At 39.2% G+C, this 25,168-nt stretch overlaps 1 protein-coding gene across 2 annotated transcripts in view; it reads right to left on the reverse strand.

The window, feature by feature from the left end:
* Nucleotides 1–1,134: 1,134 nt before the first annotated feature.
* pxk (PX domain containing serine/threonine kinase) overlaps nucleotides 1,135–25,168 on the reverse strand; it is a 29,655-nt gene continuing 5,621 nt past the window's right edge. Inside the window, exons 3-19 of one of the 2 annotated variants that reach the window (XM_074667416.1) lie at nucleotides 24,929–24,976; nucleotides 19,125–19,311; nucleotides 18,909–18,986; nucleotides 16,958–17,031; nucleotides 16,151–16,225; nucleotides 14,373–14,477; nucleotides 13,994–14,095; nucleotides 13,746–13,907; nucleotides 13,016–13,133; nucleotides 12,818–12,896; nucleotides 11,641–11,689; nucleotides 11,458–11,535; nucleotides 11,246–11,332; nucleotides 10,883–10,946; nucleotides 9,100–9,159; nucleotides 7,406–7,431; nucleotides 4,485–4,616 (exon numbers count right to left, since the gene is read on the reverse strand). In XM_074667416.1, the coding sequence (XP_074523517.1) occupies nucleotides 7,415–7,431; nucleotides 9,100–9,159; nucleotides 10,883–10,946; nucleotides 11,246–11,332; nucleotides 11,458–11,535; nucleotides 11,641–11,689; nucleotides 12,818–12,896; nucleotides 13,016–13,133; nucleotides 13,746–13,907; nucleotides 13,994–14,095; nucleotides 14,373–14,477; nucleotides 16,151–16,225; nucleotides 16,958–17,031; nucleotides 18,909–18,986; nucleotides 19,125–19,311; nucleotides 24,929–24,976 (1,383 nt within the window). In that variant the 3' untranslated portion in view covers nucleotides 4,485–4,616; nucleotides 7,406–7,414. Of the gene's footprint in view, nucleotides 4,617–7,405; nucleotides 7,432–9,099; nucleotides 9,160–10,882; nucleotides 10,947–11,245; nucleotides 11,333–11,457; nucleotides 11,536–11,640; nucleotides 11,690–12,817; nucleotides 12,897–13,015; nucleotides 13,134–13,745; nucleotides 13,908–13,993; nucleotides 14,096–14,372; nucleotides 14,478–16,150; nucleotides 16,226–16,957; nucleotides 17,032–18,908; nucleotides 18,987–19,124; nucleotides 19,312–24,928; nucleotides 24,977–25,168 lie in introns of both variants that reach the window. The other variant, XM_074667407.1, reaches the window with a different exon arrangement.

A 25,168-nucleotide genomic window follows, 5' to 3' on the forward strand; every position in this document is an offset into this window, starting at 1 on the left:
ACCACTCCCTCATTTTACAAATTATATTGGAAAAATGGCCTTAATGTGAGACTTTTCACACAGAGACTTTTCAAATGGACTTTATTAACTCACTATTTTTTGGCAGTAGATCATAACTGTCTATATGTTTTTTATTGATGATTAATATTCGTATTGACTTGATCAAAAGGCTTAATCTTAAATGATGGTTTTGGGTACTCCCCCTCCCTTCTTATTCAATGGGCTATTCCATGTTACAGCACATCTGAAAATTTGATTCAGGAAGAAAGTGGTAAAAAACACTTTTTCCCCATTTTTTTTCTTATTTTCAACCAAGTCGGAAATAAAACCAATGTTCCTCTGAGATCTGAGATGAACATATGAGACTTTTAGGATTTTAAGGACTTTATCGAGCCCAGGAAACAGGATCATTTTCTCAAAATCAAACTTTTTGAGTTGGTGATAAACATTATTGTACAAAATCTCTGTTTTGGAAACATAACTCACTGGACAGGGGGTCAAATAAAAATACATTAACTTTAAAATAATAGTACCAAAAAGTATGGTAACTGTAAATATCACCTCTTTCAGTAGATTTTTTTCCAGTTTTATGTTGTGCTTGATATTTACATATTTTTTCTTTACTAAATTATTTTTTTCAATTTTTACCTATTGTAATGTTTTTCACGTCATACTTTCTTGTTTGTTACTGTTACTCTGTAAATTCCCCACTGTGGGACAAATAAGCTGTCAATTGACCATAAAAGATTTCAAATCCAGGACAAAGTGGACTAAATTATGTATTCACTTTTTTCAAAATCAAACTAAAGTACAGAACTTGAGGAAATGCATTTAGTTGCGTTAAGTTACCATGTACAAGATTAGCACTGTCTCATGCCTTGATTCTGGGAAAGAGACAGTGGACCCAGGGAAGGCCAGTCTCGCTCTGAGGAAGATGAGTTACAAGGACATGGAGGGCCCCATTGACTGGGTTTGCCTTGGGCCCCCAAACAACTAAATACGCCCCTGTTTATACCTAATATGGGTAAAGAACTAATAGATGGGGAATATAAATCCTAGATAATAAAAATGAATCCCTCTCTATACGGTGTGTTGAAAAAAAACAACATTCGTAATAAACAAAACAGTTTTCCTTGAACCACTTTTTAATAAAATTTTCATTCAGTTGATACAGTCATCACAGCAGGGTTGCTAGACGGTTTTATTCAAACATTTATGACGAGGAGAATCCTTTCATTGCTGCATTTAATGGAGAGTTTAATATGGAGAAGCTTTCTTTCTCAAAAGGAACAAAATATTTGAAGCATCTGAAACATGTGATGAGTGGGTTTTATATTAATGTCACTTATAGTCCAGTGTTATCACCAGGACTTTATTTTGACACAAACACCTCTGGACATATCTTCCACCCCTCCTGGGTAAAGTGCTGCAGAGAAACATTCAGATACAATTCTATAACCATTCAAGACCATCCCATTGGACCGGATTGCACTGAATAACAGAAAACAAACAATTCAAGCACAAAGCAGTTGTCAAAAACAAACCGTCTGAGAGATAAAACTTGGATTAAAGAGCGAAAAAGAAAAAACACTTGAGTGTGAGTGTGTTTCATCGAGTTTCCCAACCAAACAATAATAAAATAATCCAGTTTAACTGAAATGAAAACATCCCATGTGCCTTAGTGTGAATATCCCAATCAGACAGCTCTTCATAAACACCCAACACTTGGTCATAAACAATATTTTAACAAAACATTCAGGTTTCCATTTACAGGCACAAGCATCCATATGGCACAATAAAATCAATCAGAAAGAGGAACACAACATGGGTCTGATTTAACCATCAACAGCCGAAAAATGAAGGAAAACTAAAGTCACTTCTGTTTTCTTCAGGTGCTGTTAACCTGTATCAGTACGTTTGCAGATTCCATGAAGGCAGCGATGAGCAAACGTCACATCTCAGACGACCTGGGTGTGAATTCTTGCTGCAGTGAGATCCATCTGTTGCATTCATACTTTATTTGGACTACATGATGCTCTATCTGTCTTTATGTTGCATTCAATGAAATAAAAAAAAAAAGACTCCAATTTTGACATGACAGCTTCAAGCCATTGTAAGTTTAATTATGAAGCTGCTGTGATGTTTTCTAAATGTGACTGTAAGTAACAAGCATGCAAAGCAAAGGAGCAGGTTTTGTGTGTCCAACAAAACCTTCTAATCTGGTGCAAAGAAGCAAAATCTCATATGAGCTGAACTTCCTGTCACTGTTGATCCATGAAGATGTGATTTAGGACAAACAGGTGTCAGATGGAGAGCAGCTACCTCATAGTGGCACATCCTAAACTTACTTCAGCAACAGGTATCAGAAATCATTTCTCTGTATAAATAATATTTCCCAGGAGTCAGGATTTAAACTATGATGGCACCATGTTGCTGTAAAGAACAAGCTTGTGCATCTTTCTTTCCAGCAATTTTATAATCTATCTTTCGTAGATTTCCTACCAAACGAAACAAAAAAAGAAAGTAAGGTTTCGAAAAAAAATGGGACAAAAAAGTTTTGAATTACATATCATGGATTGTTATAAATATAGACAACGTGGCCACTCCTCAAAAGTGAAGCCAAATCCATAGGCTGTATATTAAAAAGAATTGAGGTGTCGTTTCACGGCGTGAACAAAAAATGAACAAGTTTAAAGAAGAGGATTTGCCATTTAAAAAACAGAAACACAACTTTACCCCATGACAGCAGTGGAGGAGGCTTCTAGAATGCTGTGTTCCAGAATGCATATTGTTGTTTTGTTTTTTAAAGGGACAGTAACTGACATGGAGTGTTAAGGAGGCTATGTTCCAAAGTGCTTTAGAGTTTCTTAGCACATTCAGACCAGATGCGACATTTATGGGTATACACCTTTAAGGATGAACGCAATGTGTAGGTTATTGTCTAGAATTACTTATACGTCGCATCCGGCCTTAAAGGTGTACACGTTTAAATGTTGCAGTGAAAAGCTTTTTAAGAATGTTAAGCAAAAGAGAAACTAAAACAAGAGCTACTGAGCTTCAAAAACTGTGAATTTCCGCTGTAAATTAAAAAAAAAAATCTCTTCTGTGGTGAAATATACCAACCTAAGGTGTTACAGGAAGTTAAATTAATATTAACATTCATGGAAAGGGGGCATGACATCGAAATCACAGCTCCATCAAAAAACATCTACAGCTCAGACTCTGTCTCCTAGAAATGGGAAAGATTTTGGCTTCACTTTTGTACAACAAAAAGAGGTGGGGGCACGTTGTCCATCTTTATATACAGTTAATGATCTATCCACTAACAAAATGTGATTATATAATTAGTGGGAGCATAAAAATAATCTAATGTGGGGTTAGCTAATTATTCTTGCAAAAATATTTCTCAGACCTGGTCTCAAACGTCCGTGTTTTAACTAATCTAGGCGACCAATCAGAGGGCCTGATTAAAAAGACTGAGCAGAGTTTGGGATGTGTTTCTGTCAGGGATGAAGACTGCAGGTGAGTCATTGCACAATATTAATAAAACGAATCTCTGTTCTCAAACAACCACACAGCCTGACGGTAATTATGACGTCAGACCAACACATCGCAACACTTCTTCAGATCCATCCAGGCTGTTTGTCGCTTCATAAAACACGTGAAAATAGATCTGTTAGCTTTCCAATAAATAAAATCATATTTATTCTTTAAGATAAAGTTTCTTTAAATGCAGCGTTTATTTTCTTGAGTCAAGGTGCAGACGTGTTTAGACTCTTCTGATAAAACTCTGCACTTGATTGAAGAAAATTATGATTAAGGGATTTGGAGACAAAAGTGTTGATGCTTCATGTTTTCATGGAGGTGTTCGTCATCACCGTCGTCCTGCAGGGGAACAGTCTCAGGAGAGTCTGGAGGCTACACGTCAAAGAGGACACAGGATCTTCCATGAAGGAAAGCTGAGGTTTGGTCCAGTTCCCCGGCTTCTTCAGGATCAGAGGATTAGATCCAGGAAGTTAAACCTCATCATCCAGAGAGATGAAGCACCCACAGTGGCTCCCAAAAGTCAAACTCCAAATGTTCAAATGCAAATTTTACAAGCAAGAAGCGCAGGTGACAAGCAGGTCGGCTGGTTGGTCAGAAAACCACCGAGCATAGGACTGTCTGGAGTTTCTCAAAGGGCAGACTGACGCTAACACCGCCCGTCCTCGGCGCTCTTTAACCACAGCAACGGATTCAAAACTCAAACAGCAGGAAAAAAGCAGAAAAAGGAATAAAAACCAAACCATACTTGGACTTTCTCTTCTTTACTGATTCTGTTTTTCAGGAACCTGAACCAGCTCAGACCACAGTGCAGAACCAGTGCATAGCTCATTCATGTTGCCGTAGAGGAGGGCGGGTTCAGGCGGCAGGGCGGGGTCAGATGACGGGTTTGCTGCGGTCCACGGTCTCGGCCTTCTTCAGTTTGCCCTTACTGAAAGTCTGGATGGAGCTCAGCAAAGCGCCGCGGCCTCCTCCTGCTCCGTCAGAGAGGGACAGAGGAGGAGGACAGGAGGAGGAGTCCAGCATAGGAGGAGGCAGGGGTGGAGGAGGAGGAGGGGGAGCAGACTGGCCTCCTGGGAATAATAAAGAAAAGGAAAATGAATGAAAGGTGCAGATATTTTTCTTTTTTTTTTCTAATAGAAAGCTGGGATCTCTGCGCAGCATGCAGCGTCTCTGAGAGCTGGTTTCACAAAGGTAGTTCTGCCTGGATCACTGATGTATGCTGGTCCTAGCTTCACTTTTAAACTAGCCTGAGGGCCTGTGTCCATTTATTTAAAACCAGTGCAGCTTGATGCTTTCAGCGCTCAGCAACCTGGCCTTTCTTTTAGGGGAAACTATTTTCAAGAGAGCTGCGGTTAAACTTAAGACATGACTTGTTTACATGACTTGTTTACATTTCTACATTTTCAAAGATACTTAAACAAAAGGAATCTGAAGCTAATAAATCAACTTAAACAGACACAACAGACATGATTGAATGAGAGCAGCAGAACTTAGCAACAGTAGTGCTCTAAAATTGATGTTGGCGCTGCTGCTAGCACAAAAAATGCAGACAGTGGACACAGGCCCTCATGAAAGTGAAGGTACGTGCTTTTCTGTGCAAAACAACAGCTTAGGTATATTTCTTCTGTCATGATCTGCATGGTTCAGCTAAATACTAATTGATTTAATTAAACTGTAATTTTCCTACTTAATTCACCATTGTTGACCAAACTGTACAGAGGTTAGCGATTCTCTCATGGAGGGACTAGCAACCCTAGAGATGATTTGGGGAACTGCTTTTCTTTTAAAAATAGCTTTTAAGTAGTAATTCGAAAAATTAAGTCAAAGGAAGTCTGTGACTTTTTACATTTTAAGTATCTTTATTTTCGATTTCGTATTTTCGATGCAACAGTTTTTGTCCGTCCAAAGGCAGGTTTTCAGGTCTATTTACTGAAAACTCGAGCAAATCTTCATGAAGTTTCTCCTGTTAAATGTTTGAAGCCTGTATTTTCTGTTGATTTTCTGGGATTCTGTTTGTTATCTTTGTGAAACCAGCTCCTTCAGATCAGGGTTCAGGCTAAACTCAATTCACCATCAGTTCCAACCAAACTTAGGTCAGAAAATTTAAAGTTATCCTTAACTAACACTACTCTTTCAGCTTTTAACTTTAAAAATTCCACACTTTAGTATTAAAGCTGTTTTTAAATGCTTTGCTTATTTATCAATATGTGTTACAGCTTAAACTACACTACCCAAGAACCTTTGCTTCTGTAAACAGTTCTAGAATTTTCACATTAGAGTGACCTCAGAGCCCTTTACTGTAAAGAGTTCCAGAATTCCTGTCACCTTCGCCTCACTGTAATCTGCATGGCAACAGAGCCTGGAGCTCTCTGATTGGATGATTCTCACAGCAACTGTCTCTGAGAGTTCGAGCAGTTATTTATCACATTTTATCAAAAATTATAGCCCTGTATTCTGTGTTTCCCAGACTTTCTGTTCATTTTTGTAGCTTCACTTTGATAAACGGATGGACTGATGGTAAATTGAGTTTAAACCTGGTACGGGACTTTCAGCTGTGCCATTTTGCATCCCAAACTGGATAAAAATCCAGAGGTTACTGCTGGGAACACAAAATGTTGTGGAGCCGGACGTGAAGCGGGGGTAAAAAGCTTGGACTGGATCCACAGACTTCACTTTCATCTGCCGCGTAATGAAAGGACACGTCGGTGTGACAGATGGAAACCAAACCTGTAGAAACCTTCATGAGCATCTTTAAAGGGATAACATGCACTTTTTTTTACTGCAGTGAACAGAACAGTTTAGTGTTTGTGAAGTGAAGTCCACAGTTTCCCTCACAGGGGTCCAGCAGTCACTTCACTATGAAATGTGAAATCTCTGCTCGATCTGTCGATAAAAGCTGGCTCTTCATCACCAGATTTAGACCTTTATCCACACTCCATACACACCAAACAAAGCTTCAACCTCATTAAAATGATAAAACTGGCAAAAAGGCGACTTTTAAAAGAAGATTTTAGAGATTTAAAATAACTGACACACGTCCCGATGACAAACCGCCTCGGGACCAGACGCACAGGCAGACAGAAACAGACAGACATGCTACAACCGACTGACCGAGCAGACAGACAGAACTGACACATCACAATCTCCAATGAGAAGTGCAGGTTTGAATGGAGGACAGGTTGGATGTCTGAAGTTTGGACATCATTGCAGATTGTGAGGTTTTTAAGAAGATGTTGGTTCACCCTGATCCAAACCAGCAGCAACCTCGTCTCTTCAGACGGCATCAAGCTAGCAAGTTTCTATGTCTACATTCGGTAAAATTGTGACAAATTTGTCCCTGAAGGCTACCATAGCTTTGAAAACTGGAAGGAGTGATTAAATCTAGAGTCTGGCTGCTGGATTTCACTGAATTTTTCTGCACTGTACCTTTAAATCACAGATTTAGCTGCTTGATGGTGGAGAAGATGAACTTCTTCAGGTCTTCCAAGGCACACAAACATGATACAGACTTTTAAAAAAGTAAACAAAGACTAACAAACTTTTTTCTGAACTTCCTGAAACACAAACACTTTCTGTCAGTATCAAGCATCAGTTTGATTTGAATCGGTAAATTTGTAAACAGACTGAGGTCTTTTAAACTTCATAGGGTAGAAACAAAGATGGTTTTCTCTCCTGTCTGACTATAACAGAGCGGCTTCCTGCCTCTGATCCTCTTGTTTTTATCTCTCACTGTATTTAATCATTACGAAGCCGTCTGGATGAAGAGCGTGCTGTGAACCCCGGTGAACAACATCCTCAAAAACCATCGACGACCATCATCATCATCATCATCATCAATGTTATAAATCTTTTACTTTACCCAACACGGTCAGAATGGAGCATGCTCTATGGTGGAGACGGCACAGGAAGAGGAGAGAGAAAGAGATGACAATTATCTGTTCAATCAGTATTTACAGTTTGACCAGGACTGACGAGGAGGAGGAAGAGGAAGAGGAGGAGGAAGAGAGGAATCAAGGAGAAGAGGAGACACTCAAACCAGGGTAGGAAACTGATGCTACATTTGAAGTTAAAGCTATATGCTGCTGTTTTTAACGGAAATAAATTACAGGAAAAGACCAAAACTATTTAAGGGTTCATCAACTAACACATTTCTGTCACTTAAAAACTATTAAAATATTTTTCTAACTGACACATCTGAGCAGCTGAAACCTGCAGTAAGAGAAATAACCAGCTGAGCAGAAACAAACAGAGAGATTTGACTGATTTGACAGGTTTTACTTGACCAAAAGAAACTATTTGAAAACTACCACAACACAAATACACCCTTAAATCCCTAATTTATCCGTTAGTTTAAACACTTTTATGTAAACCCTAAAAACCTGTTTTGACTTGTTTTCCGAAGAGATTATCAATCCTAATTTAAAAAAAACAAAATGGTTTATCAGACAAAAAATTGAAGATGTCTGATGCTATGGTATCTATAAATTCCCTGTTATCATATATTATAAGCGCCTTTCCAAGTGCTGTAGAGCACCAGTTCAGTAGATTTCTCCCTACTTGAATGTTTGCTTAATACGACGGCGTATTAAGGCCACTTTAAGACATAAATAATAGAATTTTCTAGAAGAAAACTCAAAATTTCTGAGATTGTAAAATCACAAATGTTTGACTTTTTGAACTCGAAAGTTTACTGGTTTATAAAGTCACAAATATACCACTTTATGGACTAGTAAATTTCAGTTTCCTACAGATTAATATGTGGCTTTAAATTTGTAGGTTGTTATGAAGTGACGTACTTCACAGAAAAATAGACCGAACTGACAGCTTTAGCAGATTGTACTTTTGGGTTAGACTCAGCAATAAGATGATGTTATTGGTTTTAGCCCAGAGTCATCGCATCATTATAAGCATTCGGTACGTAAACCAACACTGTCGTACCATGGAATAAGCAAATTTACTCGTTTATAAAGTTGTAAATTTGCTATTTACGAACTCGAAAAAAAAAATTCTCAAAAAGTTTTTTCTCAAAAATTTTTTTCTCAAAAATTTAGTCATTTAAAAAATTTCTTTAGTGGCCCTGATACATCTTCAAAGCCAAAATCTCAGCTGATTTAATATTTTTCTGAATTCTTCTCAAAAATAAATGATGTATTGTGTTTTTGGGCCCTAAAAATGTTTCATTTATTCCTGTTGTCAAACTCCAAAATGAAACATCAGCGTTTCCTTCCCTGAACTGACTTCTTATCTAAAGACAGGACACAGTGGATCTCACAGCAGAGACAGATACCTGTCTGAAAACCAGGTTATCATGTGATGGAGAGAAGAGGTGAAGAGACAGAGACAGAGACAGAGACAGAGACAGAGACAGAGACAGGTTAGTTCAGGTAGTTAGATTCATATCACTCGTGCACTTTCAGAGCTGATGAAGAAGACGCTGTTATTGACCTGAGCTGCGTGGTGACCTGTCACCACAAGGGGGAGCTAATCTGCGTGTTTAGTTCTCAAACAGAGACAGACAGATGGACAGATGGATGGACAGACAGGTGGACGTACCTGTAGTGGATGGAGGTGTGGGAGAGGAGGGACACGTGGGAGGAGAGCTGGCTCCAGAACCTGAAGACAAACACAGAAAATCATCATCATCATCATCATCATCATCATCATCAGTCGTTTAATTATTCAGAACAAAAAAAATCTCACACCAGGTTCCAGGTATGAGCTTAGATAGTCTGTAAGAATGAGATTAACCATCTGTCCTACTAATAACCCAACAAAGAAATCAAAGCTTTCTCTCCAGATGAAAGGAATAAGGAAGCAAATAAGAGACGTAATTATTTGAATTTTAACAGCAACTGAATGTTGGATACTGAAATAAAACCACCACTGAATTCATGGCATTGAATTATTCTGCTATGAAAAACAGGAATCTGAATTTATTTTTTATTAATTCACCTTTTGAAAATTCAGATCCAAAAAATTAAAGTTCATAACTCAACATAAAATGATTGGGGATGCTTAAATTCAACATCAGGTCAGGAAAGGCAATTTACCGTATTGACACTAATATTCAAATAATTATGTCTCTTATTTGCTTCCTTGAAGGAATCAGCACATGAAATTAAAAACCACCATTTAAAGAATTAAAAAGCGTCTGAGTTACAATTTAGGACTAAAGGGCCCTGGGGAACATCATGTCAACGGCTGTCTTATTTCAAGGGATCCCTTAAATGAGGCGTTGAAGGCTCAAAGTGTCCTGAATTCAACAAACTGGTGGACTCTAAAGGAGCTGAGTAACACACTGTTAAATATTGGACCTTGGTTTAAACTCAAAAGCAAAGTAACAAAATTTTTGATGGTGGGATTGACTGCTCATTCTCCTCAAACTATCGTGGTAACATCACAACCCACTTTTCAAAGAAGGATAAATATCTATCAAAGACTTTATTGCAGCTAGTAAAAAGGCTGTGACACGAAAATGGCCGCAAATTAGTCCTCCAACAAAGACTGACTGGATTAATATTATGTCTCAAACTGAAAGTATGGAAAGAATAACTTTTTCACAAAATCTAAGGGCAGAAACTTTTCTATAATACCGGGAAAACAGATTGTGAATACGACATTGAAGGCCCAGTGAACTGATATTGTATGAGCTGACTATTTTTCACTATTGTGACATAAGGACGTATAGAATAGAAAACCTAGTGTTCATTATTTTTGAGTTGTGCTGCTTTCTTCTGTAAAGGAAAAAAGAAAAAAACAACAAAAAAAAATTAAAAAAAAAAGGTAAAGTAGTCAAACTAAATGTGGTCTGGCTTTGGACAGTTTGTTTTATTTTGAAGGTTACTGGATGTTTTAATGCTGTGTCAGTGTTTGACTTCCTGTCCTGTTCTATCTGCTCTGTGGAAGTTGTTGCGTCACTGCCGAGGGGCAACATCTGGTTCAAAAACACGTTTTTTGTCAGACACCACAGACAGTGAAAAAAAACGGCTCCCCCTGGTGGCTGGTTGCAGTATAGGTAAAAAAAATCCATCTCCCCAGTCATTCCAGATGGGCTGTGGTCAAACTTTAAAAGATTAATACACCTGGTAGAAATGTTTCTCACGTTTGATTGTTGTGGTGATTTGAAGACATCATTTGGCTGTCTTGTATTTAAGTCCTCTTTTTTCTGAGAAGTTTTATTTTCATTAGTTATTAAAGGTTAAAACCAGGCTTCACGTCACGTTTAATGATGATTGAGAGCTGCTGTTCTTGTGTATTTCTTTCTGGGATTGTAAAATATGTCAGGAGGTTGAGTGAAGAACAACAGACACGTTGAAGCCGTGTTAGGCCTCCATACCAGAGTTATTGTTGTTTCTGACGGACACATCTTCTTCATTCTCAAAGGCCGACTGTCTGGACTTCTGCAGAAACAAGAAAACAACACATCTGTAAGAAAACAACATCTTTAGGTCTCAAACAAACATTTAAAACATCTAAGTGTATTTTTCAGTCTCTATAAACAGAAACATTCCTGTGGGTGTCTGTCCTCGGTCACAGACGAGCTCTGTCATCCTCACACACACTGAACAATAGAAACACCCCATGAGCCTCAGTCTGACAGACCATTTCGAGGCAGAGCTGTTCAGAAATAAATCCCTCAGTTTGTTCAGTTTGTTATGACGTTTCTGTCTATTGTTGTCCGTCTGGGAGTGTTTCCTACCTTCCTCGCCAGAATCTTCCTCCTCTTCCTCTCTTCCTCTGAGCCGTGGTGGGACTGAGCTCTGGTCAGCCTCCTGTGCTGGTGGAGCTTTAAACCAACATCAAACTCTGGATTATTCTTCACACAAAACACAGACTTTATATCTTTTATCCCACTCACACCGCGAAGAAACAAAGATTATCCAAAGACGTGAAAAGAGGGAGGCTACGTACCACTCTCTGCTCCTCTTGTAGTCTCTTCTCCAGACTCTCCTTCGCCGTCTTCAGCGCCTCTTTTAGCCGGCTGGGAATCTGGAAGGGTGGATGAAGATGATGTTACTCAAACCTGAGCTGATAACCTGCAGGAAAACTCTCTCTGCGTGCACAGACCGTCTGATAGGAGGGACAGCCTCTCACCTTGAGCTGTAGTTTTTCTGAGTGTTGAAGCTGGACGTCACTGAACAACCTGCAAAACACAAAAAAGACTCATCAGCTGCAAAAATAAGAATAAGACATCTGCTCTGGTATGGGTGCAGGGAAGATTTCAAGAAAAATGTATTTTATAGTCACTTAACAATACTGACAGTGTTATATTACAGATCTTTAACAATGGAAAACCCTGTAAAAGTGTCAAATGGTGAAAAATACAGCTCAAAGCATCATCAACATCAAGGATCTGCAACCTGTGGCTCTTTGACTCCTTTGCAGTGGCTCCTTGTAGCTTTAAAAAAATATTTTTGACATCAACAGCCCACCAACTTTCCATAGCAAATAATCAGCTAAAATAAAATTTAAAAAAAAAATGAAATTTGAAATTTTTTAAAATTCCAAAAATTTTGTGATTTTTTAAAATTTAATTTTCTTTTTAATTTTTTTTTGCAAACTTATTAACTTTTGGAAAAAAAATTTGCAAAGGTTTGAAATTTCAATTTTTTAAGTTTAGCAATTTTTTTGTATTTTGTTAATTCATTTTTTTAATTAGATATTTCATTTTTATTTTTTTCAATTTAACTGACAACTTGCCAGATTAATATAATTGCTTGGGATGTGGCATTAGCAAAAAGAAATAAATAAATAAAATTGAAATTTGCAATTATTTTAAATTCCAAAAATGTTATGATTTCTTCAAATTTAATTTAATTTTAATTTTTTTTTCAAACTTATTAATTTCTGGGGAAAAAAATTCAAAGTTTTGAAATTTCATTTTTTTAAGTTTTGCAATTTTTTTTTTAATTTAATTTTTTTTTTTTAATCAGACATTTCATTTTTTTAATGTTTACAAATTTTGGAAACTGTTTTTAAATTTCCTTTTTGACATGTTTGCAAATGTAAAAAAAAAAAAAAAAAAAACTAAGTCATCACAAATAAAATTTCATGACTTGAAAAATTTTCTCGTTTAGATTTTAACTGTGTACAGAATGTTTTTATCCTCATTGTGAAGATAAAGTAAATTGTGTGGCTCTTGAATGACTGTAATCCAGGTGAGCTGAGGTAAAAAGGCTCCTATAAAAGTAAAGGTTGCAGAACCCTAATCCACATAAAAAATAAAGTGTCCTCTTCTGATCAGCATCATGAAAACTCGAGGTGAACTCACGGTGTCTGCATGAGCTCTGAAACTGTCGGCATCTTTCCCTTACAGGCCTCTGTGGACAGGATGGACTGCAGCACCGACACTGGACGAATAAAGACAAACACACAATGAATCAAGATGTGAAACTGGGACATTTTAAGATATTTCAGACATGTCCAGCACCGTGTGTTTGCTGGTCTGAGTGTGTGTAGATGAACTGACCCACAGACGTGTAGGGGACAGGGGGGAACTGTTCGACGGGGACGCTGTCTGGAGGTCGGCCGTACGTCATCTCGTAGAGTAAATGTCCAAAACAGAAGACGTCGATGCTTTCTGTGCTCTGAGGACACACACACACACACACACACACACACACACACAGGGATATGGATTAACCTTAAAAAGGAAGATTTTCTTCACCCGGAGAGAATCGATGTCTTTTCAGAGACTCTCACGACTCTGTCTCTTCAAAACAAGGCGCTCTGTGATGATTATCAATAAATCTGAGTTTAACATCATTATTCAATCAGTGGCTGTATTAGGAGCAGATGACCTCAAAAGACTTGTTGACGATGAATTCCTGCTCTGAAACCCTTGTTTCTGTCTTTTCTATCCTCAAGAGCACCCCTAGTGGTAGAAACGAGTTACTGCAATATCTGTTTTAGTTTGTTTTTAGATTGTTCAGTCAGTTATTTCATGTGTAAAGTGATTTATCATTAAAGAAAAGTCACAAATCGAAAAAGCATCTTTTTTATTTTTCTTTTGTATTCATGATGTTAAACACTTTGGTGATCAATTATTGGAGATTAACGCCTCAGACCTCCGAGATTTAAGAACAACCTTTCAGAGTTTAGTGTAAAAAGTTGATAAAAACAGGATTAAAATCAGTTAAAGCTTTGGCTTTAAGGGAAACAGAGCAGATATAAAAGTAACAACTGACTCTGTCACTTACATTAATCTTCCTGAGCTGTGTGAAAGCCGACCGCAGCGCTGACGGGACTCCCAGCATGCCGTTCTCTACGTCTGTCAGTCGACACACACCTTCATCCACGATCACGTTTGATGCGTGCAGGTGACCGAAAAACACACCGCCGTCATGGAGGAGCTTCAAACCCTGAAAACACACACACAGAGAGTGTTAGAAGAAGAAGAAAGTGTGTGTGTGTTACTGTATCTGTGTGTGTGTGTGTGTGTGTTTACCTCCAGGATCTGTCGTCCGTACAGTTTGATGTGCTGCAGCTCGAGGCCCTGACTCTTCTTTGGGTTACAGTACTTCTTCAGGTAACTCTCTCTGGGCTTCACCTGCTCACAAGAGGGGAGGAGAGAGGAGAGGAAACAAGAGGAGAGGAGAGGAGAGAGGAGTCAGCGCTTCTTTCACCACAAGAAAAAGTCTAAACAGAAACTAAACTCAGCGTTATTTTTCTGTTTTCCTTTTTGATTCAACTGAAAAACTAAAATACAGACATCTTTAAATCCACAAAAATCCCAAATCTCATCAATCCCATTTTGATGTAATAATCCTGTGTTGTTTATCTGAAACCTGCCCACTCGGTGACGCCGTCCACGCCGCTCTGCATACCTTGCATATGTGGTCTCTCAGAGAGCCCTTCTCGCTGAACGGTCTGATGAGCAGAGCTGAAGACTCACTGGTGCTGGAGAACAACAGCGGACACAGATAGGGAGTCTGTGGAGGAAGAGGAAGAGGAGTTTGATCATTTAGAGTTTATAAAACATGAAGGTTGTTTCTGTGACATCACCCATCTGTTTCTGAAGCTGAGTTTTGAAGTATGTCACTCTCAAGGGCCAAATTTTAATGCTGAGTCACCCTAACTTCAGTTTGGCTTTGGGCCCCTTTCTAACAGCTACAGAGTGCCCACTTGTTAGCCGGGTCAGCTGGGCCTCTAATTATTAGAAACATGTACCTGTAATATCTTTAAAACTGCTGAGTCATGAAAAATACTTCCTCCCATACAGTGTGTGCCGTACGGGAAATGATCTATTCAGACTAAAAACTTTTTTTGAACCAAGCTTTAAACATGTTGATTTCTGCCGTAAAGATCGGCTTTGTTGAATGGGTGTGTATGTGGCTTCTGCTTTTCTGGAGCCAGCCTCAAGTGGACACTAGTGGTACTGCAGTTTTAACACTTCATCTTTTTTTCCCTCACAACAGGAGGTTGTTGCATGATATAACCTCATTTAATTACTTAGTACAAATACCTATAATGCAAAAATCACTTTATTAAGTCTTTTAGTGAAATTTGTGGGTCTTTGTCTTTCCTCCCAGCCCACAAAATGTGATATTTAATGACAAAACCTGTACTTAGTAGAGCTTGTGAATGTAAAATCCTGACCTAAAACGAGCCGTTTGGATTTTTGTTAATTTGCAGACGTCAGCGATTCCCTTTAAGGCATCACTGAGGAGCCATCACTGCTCTGTTTTTGGCTGTAATCAGCCACATGGTTCCATGCACAAGCTTCCCATCTCAGAAGAAGACAAGACTAAGTGTCTAGAGTTCATTTATCAAGGAAATGTTCCAGCTACACTCAGTAAAACTGTGCATGTGTGTGCTAGTCACTTCACAGCCGACTGCTTTTCCAACTTTGGACAGTCCAACAGAGGGCTAGCCAATAGACTGGTCCTGAATCCAGGCGCATTACCAACCATCCTCCAACAAACCTGGGACCCTGGAAATGTGAGTATTTTAAATGCTGTGTGCTGTGGAGCAGATGGAAGAGCTTTTCCTCAGTGTCCCCCCTGTCTCTGTGTTAGCTTCAGGATGCTAACTTTAGCTGCAGTTAGCCTGTTGTTTTAGCCTGTAATGTTACGGTAAACAAGCTTCGCTGTTTTCTAAACATTGTGCACTCAGAGCTCGTGGCGCCGCTCTCAGTGACGTGGAAGAGCGGGGCGGTATCAGCGGTGGCTCATTTACATATGAAAGCCACGCCCACTAAATCAGAGCGTTCTGAACAGAGGGGCTATGAGAGCCTGGAAACAATGCTGCTGTGCTTGATTTATTGGCTTTTTGGACCAAAACATGTTACTACCATTTCATGAAGACATCAATGATCCAGATTAAACTGCAGGAAAGGAGCAGAATGTGGGACCTTTAACCTTCTCCACACCTTGATTTTAACAGCCATAAGTCTGTTTCTGCCCAATGTTCAGTCCACATTTTTTATTTTTCACATTGTTATGTTTAAAACCATACATTTATTTTACATAAATTGTTTTGGATGCAGAAGCTTGCACTAAAAAGTGTTTGAAACTGATAAAAATATGTAGTTTTTAAGCATTTTGAAGTAGAGCTTACAGCACAAACACACACAGACACACAGACTAGCAGAGTGTGTACTCACAGAAAAGCTGGTCAGCAGCTTCATGGCTGACTGCAGATCTTTGTCTGACAGGAACTTATCAGGACCCAGGTCAACCTACACACACACACACACACACACACACACACACACACACACACACACACATAGGGAATCAGTTATTTCAACATGTGCTTTCCTCCAGATTAGCTTTGGAAAAACCCGAGTGGCTCAAATCAAATTTATCAATTTACTCCTGGAAAGTCTTCAATCAATCACCCAAGATGCTGACGTGGTCTCTGAGGCTTTGAGGAAGCTTTTCTGACTCAATACAAGTCCTCCACTTCAAACAATCAGACAAACAAAATCAGGAAGAAATGTGTGTGATGATTCAAACTGAGTTTTTATGAAACTCATTTTATCTGAGAGATCTGTTGTTTCAAACAGGACAGGATGCTAAAACCCGTGAAGAACATTTGATTGAGTTTGAATTAAGCTGATTTAATCTGTTCTGGATCGTGAGAGTTTCTTCAGTTTGTGAAATGTTCCTGGAAATGTTCCTGTTCAGTCAGAGAGAAGAGGAAGAAAAACTTCTCCTTCTTCTTTTTGAGTCTTTTCAGAAAGAAACAGGAGGAAGAACTCTGAACGTTCGAGGATTCGTTCCAGGAAATGTATTGATCAACTCCTGGCCCTCAATCAAAGCTGCGAAATCTCAGATCTGAATCCATTTTCGTTTGGTTTTCCTGACCACACAGGTAACTCAATAAGTGTGTTGACAGATCTGCCCTCATTGATTCCACCTTAAATCAGTGTTTTCCTGTTGATAGTGACAGACTGATCTATACTCACCCAGCTCAGCAGATACCGCTCCTTTGGCTGCTCTTTGTTTTTGATCAGGAAATATTTCTTCCTGATCCTCCAGCCTGAAAACGAAAGAAACAAACAGAGATCGTCACCTGTTTGTTAACATTTTTACAGCATAACATTTTTCTTGCTTGAGATAGTCATGAACGCACCTCGCCACAAAATTTATTCAGCTGTGAAAATTTATGATTTCAGTATGAGCGCAAAATTATGCTCCATAGAAAGTACAGCGCCCCCAAATGGCAACGGGAAGAATTGCAGTTACAGGGTACGTATTTAAACCAACTACTCTCAGGTTTTTCATCCAATCAACTCCGAACTTGGCTTGTTTATGCTTCACACATTAACAATGAAAAGTTATTAAAAGATATTTTGTAACTCAAAAGGCGTGGCCACAAATGACCATTTCCGACGCTTCATGAAAACCTTAACAGCTCTCTTGTACAATGTTGGATCAGGACTGACTTTGAGCTACAGCCCTGAAATTTTTCACCCATGACCATCATGTCTAGACCTATAAAAAAGTCTCTTAAGACCATGGTGAATTCTTAACAGGAAGTTCGCAATTCGGACATAAATACTGGATTTTGACGATTTATAGCCTATGTATTTCATTGAACTAGTACCAGGTTTTTCATCTTATCAACTCCAAACTTGGCTTGTATATGCTACACACATTCACTATGAAAATCTATTCAAGATTTTTCTGTAACTCACTGGGCACGGCTATAAAACACCGCCAAAGTTGACCATTTCCTCAGCATTAGTGAGTACAGCGCCCCTCACTGTACAACAGGAAGTAATATGTTTATTCCTCAATTTCTTTGGATTTGCTTTTCATTTGTGCTCACAAATGTTTTTCAAGCCTTCATAAAGTGTTATGTATTACGTCATGTTTTATAGTTAAAGGGTGTCTTTGGCGTCTGGTCAAACTCTGATATCGAGCCATGAACCAGGAAGTCATTGTAACTTATTGATTAAAAATATCAATTTCTTTAATAACAAATCTTTCTTTTTCCAATTGAACATATTCATTCTTCAATATATAACCTTATAATGCTGAGTTCATCTTTAGCATGGAAAATCTCCTACTCTTCCACTCCTTTACAGTCACAAGGATGCATTTAGGTACCTGAACATGGTACCTTTTGATTTCACATGGATCGGTACCTGGTGCTTTTGACAGAATTCAGTCGGTACCTATAAAAGTACCTAATTTGGCACCCATCCTTATCACAGTCCATGGTGGCGAGCTAGCGGCGTCATCTCAGGATAGCAGGTTAGCATCATGTACGATTGAGTGGGACTTTCTGCACAACAGTTTGTTTTACAAAACTAAACCCAGACCTCATGAAACCATATCTCAAAGGCGCTATATCCATTTGTCGAACATGAAAAGTAAAATAAGACAAAAAACCTTCACTAACTCGTCACTGATAAGAGTCCTTCATTCACAACCTCATCTGTACACTCTTACTGCGAATGCTTTTTTGGTGTTTTTCTTTTTTTAAGAAAACAGCTGTTAGTGGCACTTTATAATCAGTAAACACTAGGGCTGGGGGTAAACGATTATTTTTAAAATGATTAATCGGGCGATTATTTTATCGATTAGTCGACTAATCTAACGATTAGTTGGAAGATTAGTCTACCCATTTTTTTTCTGTTGTTCAATTATTTCAAAACCATAATGTTTAACCAGCCAAATAAATGCCAAAACGATCTCTCTTATAACAGAGCAAACTAAACAACCCTGTTTTGCACAGCAAAATGCAAAATATTAAATAAAATCATAAAAAATAAAAAAGCCAGTCTGTTTATTCTTACAGTCCATTAACACAGAAAGATACACGTGGGTTTTGTTGTTTGTTTACATTTCTGTAAGACTGCGTACAGTCTCGTGTTTAACAGTCAGCTGCAGATTGAAGAGGAAGCTTACCCATCTCCTTCAGAGGCTCCAGGACCTCCCACTTTGGGTCTGACCTGAAGAACATGGAGACCTGCTGCAGAGCGATCTCTGAGGAATGAAAGCAGAACACACACACACACGTGTCATGATTACCTTATGACTTATGAACACATGAATTTAATATTAAAGGATTTCACTTAAGAATTTGAATTTGCATTTACATTTTAAGTCATTCACTGAACACACCTGTGTAGTTTGCAGAGTAGTTGTTTGGGTCCAGGAACTTCTTCACAAGCAAGGAGCTGCAGAGCAAAGGATGCTGGGTAATGGAGTCCAGATAAGCCTGCAGCCCTCTCTGCCGCTCTGCGATGAACTCTCGGTCCATGTTTCCGATCAGCTTCTTGGGAGGAAGAGGGAGGCTGATGCCACACACCTGAGGAGAGGAATAAACCACGTTTCTGTTTTCATTCTGACAGATTAAAGCAGACAAACATCAGCGTTCCCACATCCCCGTGTCCTGTTGACAGGAGAAGAGGAGCTGACGGGGGTCAGGGTCGGATGGAGACCCCTGAAGGAAACCAGCCTCAGCAGAAAATCTGCTCACTTCCTCGTCTCCACTGGAAGGAAAACAAACAGCCTGCAGAGTCAGCGCCCCATAATCAGATCTGTGCTCTAAAGCGGTCAGATTATTCCAGAGTAAGCCAGATAATCTGACATTATTTATTACTTAGAGTCCGAGAGTTTGTGCTGCAACACCTGGTCACAAGTTTCAGATGTTTGTGAGCTCTGAGCAGTTTCACGGCTAAGCTCCTCGGCTGTTTGAGCGATGGTTTGAGGCTAAATGAGGTCGTTTTAGACGCATTCATCACATTTCGTTTCCTTTAGGAGAAGACGCTCATCACACACATGAAGCAGACCCCTGATATCTGCATCAACACACCTGACTCATCAATGGTTAACCCTTATTGGTGACAGGAAGTAGATATTCTCTGATCTTTAATGGATCTGGAGTCAATGACCACAGTGCCCTCTTTCTAAAGTTTAACTTGAAAGCGTCTCCGCTCACAGAAAGATCGTAAACAGGTGAAAGGTCAGATCAATCCCAGCAGCTCAATCTGTGTCAGCACTGTCTCCAGAGATCATTCAGAGCTGATACACAACAGCAACTGAAACGTGTCAACACAACCTAAGCTCATGAAAGCCTCATTAGTGTTTGATGAAAGGAGGAGACGGGAACATGTCGTAACAAACGGTCGCTCTACGTCTCAAAGAGGAAGTCAGAGTTGGCCAAGACGAGCTGGTGAGCGTGGCGTCCCGACTTTAAGACATGAAGAGAGCAGGTTTCTGCGGTTTGTGTTGCAACAAACTCACTCAATGATGTGTAAAGGAAATCCTGTTCAGCCTCCTGAAAACAAAAAAACTCCCCAGTCAAACAAAAACAGCTTCTTTAAAAGTTTCTCATTTCATTTTAGTGCCCAAATAGACTCAACCGTCAAAGTTGTTTGGAAAGGGAGAAGTTTTGAGGCGTCAGACCACAAACAAACTTTAATCTGCTGTGAAATTCAAAAGCTGTTTCAGCAAAAGGCTGCAGCTCGGCCTGTTTATCTAAACACCTGAAACAGAGCGAGAAATGTGCCTTATCACAAAGTGCACGAGACCGCCACAGCAACACAAACCTCCACTAAAGCCGCCGACATCAGCAGAGCAACACGAGGAGGAGTCTGCACCAGCCTGCCTGGATAAACTCACTAAACAGGACACTGATGTGGAAATGAAGCTACGGATTTATCTTTGTTGCAGAAAAACATGTGCACAGTTGTAGAAAAACACTTTACAGAAGCCTACGGTAGCCCTGCAGGGACACATGGTCCAAATCAGACATTGTAACGCTCAGCCGGGAACAGGCGCTATGTTACTCCAAAGGGAGACATCTTTAAGGAAACATGATAGTCTTCTTAACATAAATTGCACCAAACCAAAAAGCTTTCATTTAAAGACGAGCTATTTAATAATCACTTCAGCAAACGTCTCAATAACAAGTTTAGAAATATAAAAACAAATACTGTTCAAAGCTGCATCTCTATGAGTTTCAAACTACACCCAACCACCCTCTAAAGAAAAACACAATCTGTTGACACGCTTGCGCTCCTACTGCCCCAAAAGTTTGGGCTTAAAACAGTCCAACCACATGAAGGAAAGGAAAAAACACTCCAAAATAAAAATGATCGATCTCAAAAAACACTGGTATACTAGGAAAATACTCAAGGAAAAGGATAACTGTCTCACTAGGGTCTGGGAAGCAATTTTAAAGTCAGCCACGCAGCTTTTTTTGTGTCCTCCACCGTGTGCTCATCCACCAGCAGGTCACAGCCACAGCGAATCCTCTTTTTGCTTTTTAAAGTGTTATTAACTCCTTTGAGTTGCTGTTAATTTACTATAAAGCATAACTGTAGTTCACAGCTTCTGCTCTTTTTCTCTGTCTCTACTCTTCCTCCCAGTCCTCCACGCAACATCCTCCTTTTTATAACCTTTGGTTCATTATGATATTAGTTTATTGTACCCATCACATACTTAAAACACAGAGATTCAGTACAAGACCATCAAGATCAAGAATTAACGTTATTTTCATTATTTTGTTCCTTTTTTTTAGGGATGCACGATATTGGATTTTTGCCGATATCCGATATGCCGATATATCGAAACCCCTTTTGGCCGATACTGATAATCACAAGTTTGTTTGTTATTTTCACTGTAAAGAAAGCTAAGTCTATCCTGTACTGGAATTTATATGTTACTCTAATTGTGACGGTCTTATTTGTTTAAGAAACACATAAAACAAGACAAAACACATTTGATTTTACCATAAATAAGAAATGTATTATTTTTTCAAACTCAAGACATTCAGTATTGAAATACAGAAAAATAATTTCTTAAGATCACATGAACTTTAAATGTACAATGCATTTTTAAACATAACCAAGTTGCATTTGATTGTTTTAGAGCTACTGTAACAACCTGGTGACAGACACAGAGCTCTGCAGTGCAAATAAATGAAGTGCTACATTTTATTTAAGGAGATTATTTTTCAGATGGAAAATAATAATAATCCTAACTGAATAGCACCTTATCGGCTGTGCTTATCAGCAGAAATTTTCATATCTGCCGATACCGATAAACGTGTTTTTAAGCTTTTATCAGCCGACACCGATATTGTGCCGATAATATCGTGCATCCCTATTTATTTTTTTATTACTTTTACCCTAATTTTTTAGCAAGGTGACTGTCACAACATGTCTGAAGCAGCTCTGGAAATCGTCTGAGGATATAGGGATGGGTAAGGAACCCGGTACTTTTATAGGTACCCTCAAATTCTGTCAAAAGTACCGGGTTCCATTTCACAAAAAACCAAAAGGTACCATGTTTTGGTACCTAAAATCCTTGTGAGGGAGTGGAGGAGTAGGAGATTTTCCATGCTGGACATGAACACAGCATTGCAAGGTTATATATTGAAGATTCATTCATTCGTCTTCTGACCCACTTATCCTGTTCAGGGTCGTGGGTGGGTGGAGCCTATCCCAGCTGTCATTGGGCGAGAGGCGAGGTACACCCTGGACTGGTCTCCAGCCAATCACAGGGCTGATACAGAGACAGACAACCATTCAGTCACACCTAGGGACAATTTAGAGTGACCAATTAACCTGATGTGCATGTTTTTGGACTGTGGGAGGAAGCTGGAGTACCCGGAGAGACCCCACGCATGCATGTTGCAACTGTTGCGCCACCGTGCAGCCCTATACTGAAGAATTAATACGTTAAATTGAAAATAAAATTTAAATTTTATCATTAAAAACATTGATTTTTTTTTACCACATAAACACAAAAAAGTACTGAAAATTAGTACCGTTGAGTACCGATACCGATTGCCAGGTACCAGGTATAAGTTTTGTATCATTTCAAATGTGGACGGTTCCCATCCCTATGAGGTTGATTGTCCTAAATTGTTTTTTAAAAATATTCACTAGTGCTTGTGAAAGGAGGTTTTATACTCAGTATGTTAACATGCAGCTTCAGAAATGGGACTATGAGCTTAGTCAGTTTGGACTATTAAATGCATGTAAACAGCTTAGTCTGACTGAAATCAGACTAAGGATAGCTCAATTGACACACCTAGATAATGTGATTGCTATGCGTACCTTTCACATTTGAAACAAAAAATGGTAAAAAAAAAAAAAAGAATAATTTGTGTCATAAATAGTCTCAGCATTTTTTTAATTTAGCACATTCATTTCTCAAAATTAATGCTTTCAACGGATTAAAAAATTAATCAAGATAATCATGTCTATCCTGTGATAAATCATGATTAATCACGTATTTTCCTTGGGTTAATAAAGTCTATAGATACAATCTATCTATTGAAAAAATAAAACTGAGTTGAATTTTGTTTTGAGTTGTGCTGTCAAACATTTGAATATTGAATCAGAATAATCTCAGGGTTGCTGTGGATATTAATCATGTTTCATTCTGCATGAGCAAATAGATTCAAGAAAGAATGAATATTTTTTCACTTAGCCGGTTTATTAAACACTTTTAATAGTTCATGTTAACAAAAACTTTGTGCTTCTTGTTGGAGCCTTGTGCAAGGTATCTTGAGAGGCAACTTGCAAAAGGTAGTGTGACTGAAGCAACGAAGCAGAGGTGAAAACTCTTTCCTGCAGAGTGAGCATAACACTCTATGTTGGTTGACTATTCTTATTTTTATTTTACTTAAATCATCTTGAACAAACTGCCCAAAGTGCGTTGCCTGTGACACTTAAGGGATTTTGAGTCATTCTGCAGATGAGTTGAATTGAATTAAATTTTTAATCAGATTAATCATGATCATGGGATTCAGACATCAGACCAGGTCTTGGTATGCCTCAGTGTTCAGCCAGAAGAAGAAGAAGAAGAATTTTTGTGTCTTCAGTGATATTTTTACTACTTTTTCTCCTGTGTTTGTCTGGAGATCCTACATGTAACCATGGCTGCATTGTTAACATGTGAACTCAGCTGTTAGCAGCCTGTAGCATGTCAATGCTAACTGGTGCTAGGCCGGATGTTTCCCCACAAGGTGAGGAGAAGGAGGTGAGGACGATGTGCTGGTTCTCAGGTGTGAGCTAAGAAGTGCCACATGGACCTGTCTTTCCATCCATCGTTATTGGGAACGTAAGATCTATCTCCAATAAGATGGACGAGCTAGCTGTGCTAACCCAGCAATAGAGGGAATACCAGAGGGCAGAGTAGCATCATGCTATTCACAGACATGGCTAACAGAGCTAACACCAGACACCAAGGCCGCATTGGAAGAGCTTCACCAGCTGTGAGCAGACAGGATCCAGGAGACAGAGACTGAACAGACTGCTGAAGAAGCTCAGTCCTGGACCCTGTGGAGGTGGAGACTGGCTGACTGGACAATGATGGACAAGCTGTCAGCATCTATTTTCTTATGGAGCTTTTTTGCACTTTCTATACACTTTCTTACTTTTGTTTCCTTGTTTGCTGTTACACCTGAATTCCCCCTCTCCCCTAGACGTACTGACTAACTGAAAACATGACTAAACACACGTCTGTGAACCTGACTATGACAAAAACATGTCTCTGCAGTGTTACACCACCCTGGTTATCACCTCAGTAAGTCAGCTCAGGGCTTCCTGATTAAACCACGAGTGTGATGTTGAACAAAGAAGGTGTTAGCATGACGCAACAAATCAGAAACGTGATAACGTGAACTCACGTAGAGCTGCAGAAACTGTAAGTTTGATCAGTCCTGAATTATTCAGAGACAATATCTCAGCTGTGGCTCCACATTAGAGCAGGAACATCATCAGCTCTGTGTTAATGCAGGAATAAATTATTAAAATCACTCCAATCATTACAGGACAAGCAGACCAGATCAGACCAACAAGAACGTTCTTATCAACGCTGTCACACCAGGCGAGGAAAACAAAACGTTACAGGACAGGAAGTGCAAGAAGACAACACCTCAAACCTAAAGTGAAGGACGTGAAACTCACCATCAGACCGCTGTGCAGGACGTCGAAGTCACTGTACCGCCGGATGACCTGCAAACACAGAAACACGGTGGTTAATTATCTCTTCCTGATTGGTCTAACAGGGGTTTTCATTGGTCGATGTTTCCACAAACAGCTGCTGATTGATCGACCTCGTGTCCTCAGAGCTCGCCGTGTGTGACCTCACAATCACCTGACAAACATCAGCTCATCTCTCTCTGCTCTGTGCACGAGCTGTTTTTG

This window comes from Halichoeres trimaculatus, unplaced genomic scaffold (genome assembly GCF_033239565.1).
Source record: "Halichoeres trimaculatus isolate MK-OKI-2021-1 unplaced genomic scaffold, fHalTri1.1 fHalTri1_scaffold_1, whole genome shotgun sequence".
In the NCBI taxonomy this organism is placed as follows: domain Eukaryota; kingdom Metazoa; phylum Chordata; class Actinopteri; order Labriformes; family Labridae; genus Halichoeres; species Halichoeres trimaculatus.